Below are 14,142 nucleotides of genomic sequence, written 5' to 3'. Positions count from 1 at the left end.
AAAATACGTATGTACACCTATATACTGACAAACTCGAAAGATTTCTTGAAAATGAGAGAATTTCCCTCAAGGAGGTTGTGCGAACCTTCGCATAATACTAAACATTCATCAAGAAGGGGTCCGAAGGTTTTTATTAAATTAAGTAAGGGAAAAATGTGCGCTTTCATTAAAATTTGGCTTATCCAGATATTCAAAACGTCGTAGCCATTTCACGGCACTCGACTTTGATGAGATTTTTTGCCGAAATTTCAAACCCAACTTATTTGTTAATTATCTCAAAACCATTGTTATTACATTGTTGAGTGTACGACCAACCAGGCTCCAGAAGATAAACCACTCCTTATATGGAAATTGTATTCGTTTTTACAACAAACTCCCAAGCGAAATTAGAGAATTATCACTAAATAAATTCAAAGCCCTCGTTAAATGAAAATTAATCAACAAAGCTTTTTATAAATTTGAGGACTACTTAAATGATCCTAATCCTTGGGATTGATTTGCTCCAGTTCAAACAATTTGTATGACAATACTTGGCGATTAAAAAGAGTGGCGGAAAGTTTCTTGCCAGTTCTTCTTACCCGCTCTACGTCCTTGACTTGCGAACTGGTAGTAAATGTAAATTTACGATTAATTTAACTTGACGATTCAAAAGTGTACTTGGTTACCCACTTGAATAAAGATATTTTGAGTTTGAGTTTGAATAATTGCAATTATATTTATTCTATGATCAACGATATTCCTTTAGTTTATTAGACCTAATAGTACAATAAATTTACCAAACTTGGCTATATCATTAGTATAATTATTATATATATATATTTTAGTTAGATGTAGGAGTACGAAATAATTAATTAAAATATGAATTCACTAAAAATACTGTGTGAAAATGAATATATCGAGATTGAAACAGCTCGCTAACACACAACTTGCTAATTAAATTGCGTAGACTACAATGAACGCATTAAGCGGCACAATGTGGATTTATTTTACATTCGGAATAAGGATTTACTTAAATAGACAGTGATTACCTCAACAAAACGAGATATTTGAAAGCTTAACGCTCCCTAGATAATTCTACTAAGTGTCTAACGTCATTAAAATGATGCGCGGCTCTATTACCGATCTTTTGAGAGCGCAACTGAACAATTATTATGTATTAAATTAAAGTATAGCTTTCAGACACACAAAGCAAGTAATGATCAAGTGTATAGGCCTTACAGTTATTGTTAAACGACGACTACACAAATGAGTACACGGTCCATTAGGTTTCTTCCAGTGAGCTTGTGAGATACCCAAATGTCGAGTTGTTTTGTGTACCCAGTTTTTTTCAAATGCGCCAAAACTATTTTGTGATCAATTCCCAGTTCTTCAGTTACGTCATAACTACTGATATGTTGATCTTGCTCCACTTTTTCAAAAATGGGATCCATTCTATCCGTAGAGCGACCAGAGCGACGCGCATCTTTGACATCAAAATTTCCAGATTGAAAACGCTTAAACCAAATTTGTGTTACTCTCACAAACACTGGTTCCATAAACATTGCAATTTTTTGCGGCTTGTGTTGCACTTTTACTTTTTTTGTAGTAAAATTTTAAAATGTATCGAATTACTTCAATAGATTCACTCATCTTGACAGAACGAAAAATAAATAAAAATCACACATTTTCCTAATTTGAATTTGGAATTATCTTTAAAATTTAAACTTTTAATGATACCAAAACATGCCAAATACAATAAGTATAGCCAAAGAGATTTTATTTCAAGTTCATACATACTATACGAAAAGACTTTTTCCCTAACCTATTATATTGGGGGTACCTACAAGTTAATATAGCTTCCGTGGCATTGGCGTGGTGTAGTAATGACTTAGACATACAATGCCAAAGAATTAATTTGTATCATTATAGCCCGGATCTTACAATAATAGTAATCGTAACTATAAGCGAATGCACGACTCCGTAATAAGCCTGCAGGCCTTTATTAACGAGCAACAGCTAAAAAAGTTAGTGTGCCTGGCGTTAATGGAGAGACCGTTTTGCGATTTATGTGGTACATTTCCCTGAAGTGTTTTTACCTTACTGCTAATGTTTGTGTACCAATACATGTGTAACTGAGACTCCATTTTAAGACACAATTGTACCGTTGTGTAGTGGTAAAGAATTATACATGGAACTATTTCTGTACAGCAATTTATATATGTAACTTTATCCGGATCTGTCAAACAATGGAACTTTGCAATTCATAATTAGAGTGTGTGTGTTAGAGTGTGAGTGGAAGTTTCATCTTATTTATCTGTCTCGCTGACTATGATTCCTAAAATACTTGAAATATAAAGTAAATAATTTAATAAATTCTAAATTAATTTAAGATTTGTATAGCAATACCATAATTTTTTTTTTATTATACAACAGATTTTTAGAAACATTACCCCACTTAAAGGGCAATACGTCCAAGGCTCGGTTAAGTCTGATGCTGTCTAAAGGTGATATTCACAAAAGAGTAAATCTCGTTGTGAATATCACCAGCGCTAAAGCGGGCCATACCGCATGTTGCAGTCAAGACCGACTGCAATATGCGGTTTGCTCAGGAACTGCTCGAGCGGTCCGTGTATTGCGGATATGAATTTAGTATGGAAACTGCAGGTCCGCAGTATGGACCGCATATTGCAGTCAAGACCGACTGCAATATGCGGTCGCCGCGCCGTCCGTCCATGGCCCGCTTAAGAGTGACTCTCTTACATCAACCTACTAAATTTTGACGTGAGTTGTCGTATTTTATAGAATCGTTTCATACTTACACCCCTTACAGGTGTGTGCATGTTTGCCCTTTGTTCCAATAAAGTAAGCTACTGTTATCAGGGAGCGTTCAAGTATTACGTAACGTATTTCCTTTTGTAAAACGTTACGATGCGGGGGGGGGGGGGGGATTAAATTACGCGTTATTGTTAATATTTTTTTCGACTTACACCACATAATGGTAACTAAAGAGTCACTAGGTGGTCACGAAACGTTTTACTATACTTGGGTACAGTACTGTACTTGGGTACTGAAAAACGTTACGGCGAGTAACATGGGAGGGGGGGGTAAATAATCTCCAAAAATTGCGTTACGTAATACTTGAACGCTACCTCAATTACATTTAAAGGATTTTAAATTATTCCGTTTAGTTTTCAAATGAAACTTTTGTGTTCTGACAAGCATTGTGATATCTTTATCCTAAGTTAGATAAGAACACTAACGCGTCGTAACCCAAACTTTTTGTACTTATCAAACTTGTAATAAAACGGCTGACCTTGTGTATATAATTTTCCCCGTTGCATTATCTATACATTTCAAAGCGTATCTTAATTTGCTATTAATTTCTAAATTAAGTAATTTCTTCAGACCCAATTACTCTTCTGAGTTTTTACAAGAATTTGTTTTTCAAACAATAGACGACCCTCATTATTCAGATATTAATTTCAAACAAAAAGTTTTACAGAGATGTTTTAATTAGTATACATAGTGGTTCGTTTGATTTTCTTTCGAGATTAATTTTTTACTAGCAATTGTCTCAATAATCTCACATAAAACTCAACAGAAGCGAAGCGTGTCGAGTATGGGAGAACTATTCAGATGTAAAATTTTGTATGAGATTTGAGATTTTGATTTCCGGATTTTCGGCATGAGCTGTCACTCACTACAATGTTTCTCTATAAATCTGCCTTAGTTGCTTAATTGGTAATTCTCCTTCTTATAGTGCCATCTCCTTGCGAAGGTTGGCGATCATCATGGCTAGTTTAATTTTGGATGCCGCGCTTCTAAACAATGACATGGTGCTTTAACCAAACCATTGTCTCAAGTTTTTCAACCAAGACGTGCGTCTGCGGCCAGGTCTCCTTCTACCTGCCACTTTGCCTTGTATGATTAGTTGAAGGAGCTCGTATTTTTCGGAGTTACGTAAAACGTGTCCAAATACTTAAGTTTCTTTTCCTAAGCACTTCTTTGTTCTTCTGCATTCTGTCCAGCACGGTTGTATCGTATGCTGTCTGTCCAAGATATTTTAAGCATATATCGATAAACCCAGATCTCGAACGCTTCCAGTTTTTTGGACTTAGTCTCTGTCAGCATCCAAGATTCTACGCCGTAGAGCAGCACAGAGAAGACGTAACATCGCGCAATGCGAGTTCTTCTTAGTTGCTGTTCTTGGTTGGTAATACAGATGACATAGAGCTCAATAACATGAAGGTCCTCGCTCATTACATCGAAATAATAATTCTGTTTTGGTAGACACAGAAAACATATCTATTATTATTAAATAAATTATAAACGGTCCGATTGACGGACGTCCTACATAAGAACTATCAAATTTTTAATAATGTTCATCAAATAACTGACAGATACGAAGAAGATTAACTGCCAAAATTTATTCAATTTCTGGAATATCTTTTGTATTACATTGGAGCTTAAACTGTAATATATATTCATGAGAAGAAAGATTACGGTAATGATAATTTTGTAGCTTAGAGCATACTACACATTCTATCGATTATATAATGACTTGAAAAAGAGAAAACCTGAACTAAAATATGGGAACTCCAATAAAGGGGACATATAACAATTATTCAACTTATATTCTTGTCTACCGTACCTTTAGACTTTCTGACTGTACTCATACCCTTGGTAGAATGTGAAATAGATCCCAGGAGACATGACTATGCGGATGCACCCGAAAAGGTTTTAGTAAATTTTGCTTACCCTGCTCTATAAATAGCAGAGAGATCCCTAGTTACAAAATATTGATCAAATGGATATTTACAAATCTTACATCAACATATCTAATGAATTCTATTTTCCAGTTTGGGCAGGTGCGCTCTGCGTAGGAGTGTCACGTGCCGCCGGAGCCATAGTTACCGCTCGTCGAAGGTCACCACGGTTGGCAGCACTGCTGGGCGGAATTTTGCTTCCATTGGCCTGTCTCTTCACGTCATTCGCCACGCAGCTCCATCAAACACTTTTAAGTTACGGTAATAAGGGTTTCTAAATAATATACTAGCAGACACGCCAAGCGTTGCTGTGGCTAAGGTTTTTCTTATATTACATAGTAGCAAACTATTCAAGGGAAACGGTAGGAGAACACCAGTCATGGGGACCATCATGCTTTTTTGGTGGTTATGCCATTAAATTGTAGCTTATGTGAAACGTTGGTACTTTCAACACAGCGCCATCTGTTAGAATTGTGACTATCAAATAATAAACAAATATTTTGCAATAAAATAATATTGCGGGTATAAATTGAGATGTAAGCTCCTAATCCTATCTTTTAAGTTGGGTCTACACACGGTGTGCAAATTTTAATGAAATCGGTTCAGTACTTTAGGAGTCCATAGCGGACAAACAACGTGACACGTAATTTATATATATTAAGATATCAGACGTAGGATTTACACAGAGACAAAAGACAAATGGTTTAGTGTTGTTTTGATTGGTCAAATGGAACAAATTGTATCACGTGATTAGACTAGAGACACAGTTGACCAATGACAATAAAGCGACACAAGCTATCGTTTCATCGCTATTTCTAAACCTCGAGTTATGTTTTCATCAATATTCGAGTAACTGATAATAGAAAAAAAAGAAACGCACATTCGTTTGTTTTTCGTTCGTGAAACAATATTGGGACTGGTGGGCTAATCACACTGAAGCCGATACGACGTTTTCCTTTTTTAAAGAGCATTCTAATTGCTTCGGCTCCGGTATATCATTGAAGACTGTGGTTTTAATTTAAATTACCTCATAATCGCGAACCTTCAGAAGGCCGCGGCTCCGGCAGGTGTAATAGTAATCGTTGGAAAATGATTTTATGCAAATATTAAAGTAAGTAATCATAGCATTTCATTGAATTTAAATATTAAAACGATATTCTTATATATGAACAGTTGTGCACGAGTGTCTTGGTTTCAATAATAATTATATTAATATTATAATAGCGGATAAATGAACTACCCGGTCAGTTATCAGATAGCCTAATACTAACCAACATAAAAGTAAACTGAAGAACTATTTTTATATGCATTTTTCGAATGTAACATTCCATGATTTAGATTATATTATTCTGTAAAATAAATAAATTTAAAAAAAATAATAATATGAAATAATAACCCTTGTTATTAGATATAGATATTGTATATATATAGATATTGGCCCTGGCTCAGCATTATGCTGAGGAGCAGACTGTTCCACAGCGCTGGTCATTCTGCCAGAGACCACAGCAGCTAGTTTACGCCTTAGTCGCAATAAAAAAAAGACTATTATTTTAAGTCACTTTCGTTTATAGCGGTTATTTTATTGAAATTACAAATTCAAATTATTCAGTTTAAAAGCAATTTTCTGTCTTCTTTTGAGTCTTAATAAATAAAAGATGTACCAATTTTAGTAACAAAGATCCATCGTCACAAACTTTGGAGCTTATAATATTTTTTAAACTAAACTAACTTACAAAGTACATGATGTAATGTCGCTGCACAAAAAGTTTTAACAGCCAAGAATATGCAAATAAGAGACAATCAAATATGCAAGGAGTTTACGAAAATGGAACTTCTGAAGTGCCATATACGTTAAAGCATTTATTTAGTTGTTGAAATAATCTGACACTTTAAAATTTGACGATTTTGCTAAGACTAAAGTAAAATAAATTTTGGATGAAAATGTTTAATACATTAAAATATTTTTGAAGTGAAACTTCTTTAGGCGCATGAGGGTAAATTTTTTACGGATAAAACGCAATAATAATAATATTAGCGTCACGAAGATCTACAGCGTTTTTGTCGAAGTAAAGGGAGAGAGCGATTGAGACCGACTGAGAATTCATGAAATATTAGTATTTTATATTTTATGCAAAATAATTCATTGAAATTTCAACTGACGAATTGTTAATTAAAATGCCACGTGTTTTTATTATCGAAGATATATATTAAAAAAATTAAATTTATAATTTGTATTAATTTTCGACACTTGTAAAATTTTAATAACAATTAAATTCCTAGCATATCTTTCTTATTCCCTTCCTCTAAGTCTTGGAAATCTAAAGTTTTAGATTTGTATAAACAAGACTTAAAAATTAGTTTGCCAAAGAAGTTTCACTTCTGAGTACTTTGTACGCACGCACTTTTTTGTATAATTTTTATGTTACTGGTAATTTATTTTCAGGCAAATATCAAAATAGCTCGTTACACTATAAAAAATTATATCAATAGTCGAAGTTTTTCATGAAGAATGCATTTGAGACACGGAAAAATGAAATAGCTTGACAGTTGTAATACCGATAAAATGTATTTTCGTTTGAACTATTAATACTTAAACAAATAATACGGTTTTGCAGGTATAGTGTTAGGTATCGGATGTGGCTTAGTCCGGGAAGCGGCAGGCCTAGTACTGGGGACATACTTCAGAAAACGAAGGCAGTTTGTAGAATTGGTGGCTCACGCAGGGGGGGGAGTGGGCATTGCTCTATTCAGCGTCGCCTATAAGGAGGCTGTTGGGTGAGTAAATATTGTATTTATTATTTTTTCCACAGATACTCTAAAAGTGATCATATAAAACTTCCTACAGATTAGACGCCCACCAAGTATTACGTTAGCATTATAATTATCCTTTGATTTTCTTATTTGGTGATTACGTCAAGAGTAATTATTTACTTTTTTACACATATTACCCACACATTGTCTATGCTTGAAAACGAATTGCATTTTCGAGGATTCCTACAAAAAAATAATACCATTATGTACGATTATTTTTGAAAGCTTTGCTTACTTTTGCTGATAAGGGAGGGTAGGGGGTAAATAGCTTACTACATTTTTTACTATGCTTATTGCTTTGTAAGCTTTCTTTCTGAAAGCATGAACTTTACAATAGTCAAGAATATAAAACGATAATGTAAGCTTTTAACAGATCACAAACATATCTATTTCACGGCACGAATTCTATTGAAACTTCCGTTTAGTTTCACATAGACTTCTTTTCATAGTTAAATACTCAATTCGTAGTTTTGATTCATGTTAAGTGTTTAATTTACAGACAAAATAATAGGAATAAATATTGACAGTATTAAATTAAAGCAAGTATGTTTAAGCAATAAATTTTATCGAATAAATGTTTAACGTAAATAAACTTGTCTCTCTTGTACAAACAAGTACGATTTATTTATATTTTTTTTCAGAGATATCAAATAATTCATCTGGTTAAAAACTACCAGCAAATTCTTAATGAATTTAATTTACTAACTTACCTACACTAATACATAACTTATAATAAATCTCTCTCATATTAATAGTCGGCTTTAACTCTTTAGAAAACGGCGAACAAAGATTTTAAATTTTCACATTTTCAATATGAAAGCAAATAACCCTGTCAAAAACTGAAAATCGCCATTTATATCGTTTAGAGAGCTTAAATCACGAACTATTCAATCGTATACTTCGAAAGCTGTGCCGTGTATTGGGAACTGAAATTCAGCTCGTAGTGGTTTTCGATTCACACCCTCTCAAATGAAATTCTGACGTATAATATATTATGTAGCCGGTTTCGTTACTTCTATACAGTTATAGCGTTATATATGTATATTTTTTAATACAATGATTTAATACAATAACAAATTGTAGGATTAAAATTTTATGAAATTAATAATTGAAAATAATTCACCTATATATTTTGAGTAAGTCTAATTTAAAAGTTATATATTATAACTTATCACCTCGCCGTTTGAGGGAAAATCGTGAATAAATGTAGTATCACAAAAAAAAATTCAATTTGAAAAGTTCGTTTAGCAAGTAAAAAATCTGTGGCGCTACAACATCTTTAGGTCAGATCTCAGATTACTGAATCTGTTTCATGATCATTTTTAAATCTATTAGGCAAGTAGGTGATCAGCCTCCAGTGCCTGACACACGCCGTCGACTTTTTCGGTCTACAACATGTCGATTTCCTCACGATGTTTTCCTTCACCGTTCGAGCAAATGTTAAAAGCGCAAAACAAAAACATTCCATTGGTGCACAGCCGTGGATCATACCTACGACCTCAGGTATGCGAGTCGCACGCTGAAGCCACTAGGCCAACAATGCTCTTTTCAACACTCTTTAGCAAGTATACTTAAATATAAATCTAATACATTTTTATTTTACAGTTGATTTTTATGAAGGCGAATCAACGTTAAAATTAATTTTTCATTGTGTTCGTAACTATCCAGATTAATAATTGTATTAATCTCACCCTCGGAACAGCTTTTGTATGATTTTGTTATAAATACGAATTGAAATATATTTGCAGTAAACTAGGCTGGAGGCTAGGTCTACAGGCAATCACAGGATTCCTAATATTAGCCTTCTTCCTGAGTGCTGTGTACCGAAGTGCTTCACTCTATCATCCGCAACGAAGGGCCATTATGCATCTCAAAAACCAACGGAAAAAGGTTAGATATTTCTAATCAATTATTATCAATCTAATACCACTCAATAATGATATTATTCTATATCTAATTGGTTATTTCATACATTTTGTCTTTTAAGATTAGTATTTGTTCATTTACTTTGAAATTGAAATTACTTCTTTGTGATTTTAAATAAATATAGTTATTAAAATATTTCTTCTTTCCCATGTAAGATTCGTTAGTTCCTTGAAAATGCTTTTAATAAATATGGATAAGGGTAATTAAGAATTATAAACCAAAGAACAGTACAAGTAACATAAGTGATGATGTTTTTACGACATCAAAGTCACTCTATATATTTATTAAACATTTTTTTAATAAAAACTATAGTACAATCAGATTTAAATGTAATTTTATTAAATTATTCTAATTAGCAAGTAAAATATAAGAAATTAAACTAGAAAAATCAAAAGTCTGGAGGGTTTATTAATAACCACAGGTTTCACTTTGATAATAGGTAAAAGAAAAAATCCTGAAAAAGGCTCAGTTCATCGATCTGAGTCCGCTTGAATCCCGTCCCGCGAAAGTTTTGCTATTATCAGCCGGCTTGGCGGCATTTGGTCTATATACGCCTGTATTTTTCCTGGTAAGTAATATTATGTTAATTTTTTATGTCAATTCAAATCAATAAAACATGATTTCTTTTGCATGGGAATTGTTCTTCCAATTAGTATAAGTTTAGACCGATACCACGAAATATTAATATTTGATTTATTTTTCTACATCGAAAATAACGATGCACAATTTGTACAAATATTTTAAATTTGTGTGTGTGTAGGAATACTCCGATCAATATTTGATAGCTGCGTTGCGATGTGTAGGTTTTCTGCCACGGGTGAAATTATAATATTTTTATGGTGTATTTTTATGGTGTATTTTTATGGTGACATGTTCAGAAACTTGTGTCACACCAAAACCTCACGAGCGCGATCGCAGGTATAACGAGAGAGAGACGGACCGATCTCCCGTCTCATCTCGAGCGCTGCCAGTCATTCCGTGAATGTATGAAGAAAAATGTATATCATAGTCGAATAAGTAAACTTGTCATTTTACACCCGAAATTTATCATCAAAAGTGTGAATAAAACGATAGATGTAATTTAAAATTTGAAAAAATTGTTATCTTCATTAATTCCTTACTTCCCAAAAACTTATATCACCAATAAGACGTTATCACGTAAACATCTCGATCGTAAACCTACTTTACAAACAACCAATATTTTTTTAAAGTATATTTTTGATATTTTATAAAAATATAATGCTATTCCGTCTTAAATAGATAATAAGATTACAGATATAATATGATTATAGACAGATATCACACTTATCACTCAAAGTTATTACAAGTACAGCTTACATTTGTCACACGTTTTTCTTGATTTTTCTGACAAAACACTATTCGTCAGTTTCGTAGCTGTTTCTTTTTTTTTTAGTTTTTTTAATGGCTCTGGCACGATTTGTGCATTAGCCAGCGTCAAGTATAGGATTTTTTATAATTCGTGCTTGCCTTTAGAAATTCGACCGTGTCCTCCATCTACCGTTTAGGCACTCGAAAGCTGTTTCTAGAATGTCAATTTTCATCGGTATCGTCGGTGTTGCTTGACATTACACTAGTACGAGTACTTGACATGCTACTAAAGTTTTATCCAACAAAATATTACTCAAATTCGTATGTACGAAATAGCGCCAAAATAGAAAAAGTCTGTTATTGGTATTAGTAAAGCTCACCACAGATTATGTTTACTTAAATTGAATTGAAACCTCCTTGGTAGGGACACATTGTACTTTAATAATTAAAAAAAATATTTTAAAGCATTGTTTTGTTAAGAGAATAATGCTTTAATTTAATTTTCTTAAATAAAATATGCCAATAAAGATCTGTATTTCATTTCATAATATAATAATATTCTAAATATTACCGAATGAGATAATATAAAATATATTTTCGTATATATTCAAAACTTTCAGGCTCTCCAGGGCTTCCAAGAGGGATTAGAGGAGAGTGCGCTAGTATTATTGCAGACATTTCTTGGCTTCGCCGCTGTACTTGGCTGTGCGGGCTTTGGGCTCGTACTCGTCAGACCTTCTGCGCAGTGCCTTGTTTCCAAGCAATATCTATGTCAGTCGGCCATGTTAGGAATAGGTATACTATTTTATAATTACTTTGTTTATTTTTCGCCTCTTTCGATGATATAATCAGTTTCATCTAAACGCGATTGACTTCTTGAAAGTTACTTAATCAAGTCCTCGAAAGCTTTTTGGTTTAAATTATAGCAACTTCGATATTTTTCATAAACTTTATAGATTAGAACCAATAAAGGAAACACTTTTCGAAGGATTTTTGCATAGTCATTTTAACAGCTTTGAAAGAGGTAGCTGATACGACGATTAGATTAGACGCTAAATATTTTTAAGTTCATTTTTTGACGTGACAACGTCTTATAATTCGATGGAGCCGGCTGCACGCACGAAAACACATGACTCATGCGGCGTTACCTCTGAGGCGTTCCATTTAAGGCTTGAAGTGCAAGCGAGACCGCGGAACAAGCGACAAAGAGGCATTCTACATAATTGTATTTATGCGTACAAATAAATGTAACTTGATCAATTCAATTGTGATTTCCATTTACCTCCTTCTCTATATCCATACAAAATATCTATCAAACAAATTAAATTAAAATTTTCGTTTGAAAAATGCAACCATTCCATCAGTATTTTCTTATGACGTTGTCACGTTCAACTATCGTCCGTAAACCGACTTTACCGACAACCGATTTTTTAAATAAAACCAGGGACCAAACTTTTTAAATTTGTTTTAATTTTCTATTTATAAATTTAATTATCATTATTACTATGTATTATTATAACTAAAATTTATTTCAACAGGAATATCAATGCTGGCTCTAAGCAGCGTCGAAGGTTATCACGGCTACGTATTATTCGCGTGGATGTACGGACTCTGTTTGGGAGGTTTCCTTTATTCCATGAAAATGCTCACAATGGAGCGAGTTAGAGGTCGGCACTTCACCAAAGTTTGGAGTGAGTACTTAGTTCAAAAGTTCCCAATGTCTAGTTAAAACTTTCAAACTAAATCGGCCATTCTCTTAACAGGTTTCGTTCAGGGCGCGGAGGCGATTCCGGTAATCGTCGGAGTGCCCGTGACGGGTTACATAAACCAGCAAGTGCCTCGCGCTGGATTTTACTTCTCCACAGCGTCGACTCTATTAGGAGCCATTTTGTTGTTCTTCGTTGGGTTTTCTAAGCGGGAGCCCGATCCGCCATTGGCCCCGGCGGTTTCTGAGGCTTGTCTTTGTCTGACCCCGCCTCGCTGTGAACCAGCTTGGTGCGCTTGTAGCGTCGGTGGAGCGACGACTTATTGCGCGTGGACGGGGAACTCTTGTAGTATGTCCCGTCTTCCGAAGTCGTTGTCGTATGGGGCGCCCCTTAATAGGCCGTGTTGCGTGACGCCGTACCCGGAATGCTGTCGACGGGCTACCTTGCGGCCTTCGCGAAGTGTTCCCGAGGGGTTAGCCCGCCGTGGGGTCTGGAGCCGCAATGACTCCTGTCGGGCGTCTTGCCACCGCCGTGAACATCATTTAATAGAACAAATCACCACTTCTGTTTAATGTACATAGATTTTTTGTTTGAAATCGAATTGCCCTATTTGGAATATTCCTTGTTATATCCTCCGTATTCAAATGACGGATGTCTTAGATAAACAGGAAGACGGTCTTTCCGTCATTTTATTTGATTTGCTGCTCGTCTTATTTGAAGTACGAAGTTATGTAACTTATTATTTCCAAAAGACTGTTTCGATGTTTGAAATATGTTTCGTACAAATTTTTTATCTCCCATTCTTAAGAATTGCGGGACCTTTGATGTAGTAATATTTTGTATCTACCTTCGTAGTTAAAATCTATCGTAACTTTTATCGTTCAAAACTTGTAGTAAGATTATTGTGAATATAGTTAAAATAAACTTACCTATTAATTAAGGAACATTGTCAATTTAAAAGTTTGTTACAGAGGTATTGTAATATTTATTTGAATTATGTGATTGTTACCATATTAACTAATTATTAATTTTATAAGTATCAGGTTGAGAGTTTTATGATAATTGTTTTTCTACAATACTGTTCAAGTTATTATTTAAATATTAAAGTTTTAGAAAAAGGAATTTGTTTTACTTATACACTAGTTTTACCTACCGCTAGTGGTGGACGCAGATAACTTGGAAAGGAATCCCAAGGAAACTCTAAAAAAAATATGTCTATGGATCATAAATTTAAAGATTAACTAAAATGACGCGACATAGATAATTTTTTTTTCTTTCTGCTCCGCGGCAATCTGTTGAACACAATAATAAGCCACTACTTTGTCCGATACGAGTGTATCCGCTTAGGCTTTTTAGCGTGGTGAGACACTTCTACAGTAGGTGTCTCATTCCATACTGAGGAATCTATTTTTTTAGGGTTGGGACACTATGTCCCTTCAATCTTTTATGTTGAAGGCCTTGATCCACTGAGTTTGAGGGCAAGCTCATTTTTGTGGTTTACATAGATAATGACATAGGTTTACATAGATAATGAAACACTATTTAGAATTTTACGGAGACATATATATTACGGTACACTATCCATTTATTCAGCTTGAGCGTTTGACCACAAAATTTAGTGGGTA

The 14,142-nt window shown here is 34.1% G+C and overlaps 1 protein-coding gene across 1 annotated transcript in view; it reads left to right on the top strand.

Annotated features, from left to right (window-relative positions):
* LOC125061039 (monocarboxylate transporter 14-like) overlaps positions 1–9,461 on the top strand; it is a 36,880-nt gene extending 27,419 nt beyond the window's left edge. The window contains exons 5-7 of the mRNA XM_047666179.1: positions 4,839–5,006; positions 7,361–7,520; positions 9,305–9,461. Coding sequence (XP_047522135.1) covers positions 4,839–5,006; positions 7,361–7,520; positions 9,305–9,461 — 485 coding nt within the window. The remainder of the gene's footprint in view (positions 1–4,838; positions 5,007–7,360; positions 7,521–9,304) is intronic.
* The last annotated feature ends 4,681 nt before the right edge of the window (positions 9,462–14,142 follow it).

Source organism: Pieris napi, chromosome 22 (genome assembly GCF_905475465.1).
Source record: "Pieris napi chromosome 22, ilPieNapi1.2, whole genome shotgun sequence".
NCBI lineage: Eukaryota > Metazoa > Arthropoda > Insecta > Lepidoptera > Pieridae > Pieris > Pieris napi.
Note: the sequence above shows the minus strand (reverse complement) of the source record. Positions and strands in the feature narration are given on the sequence as shown.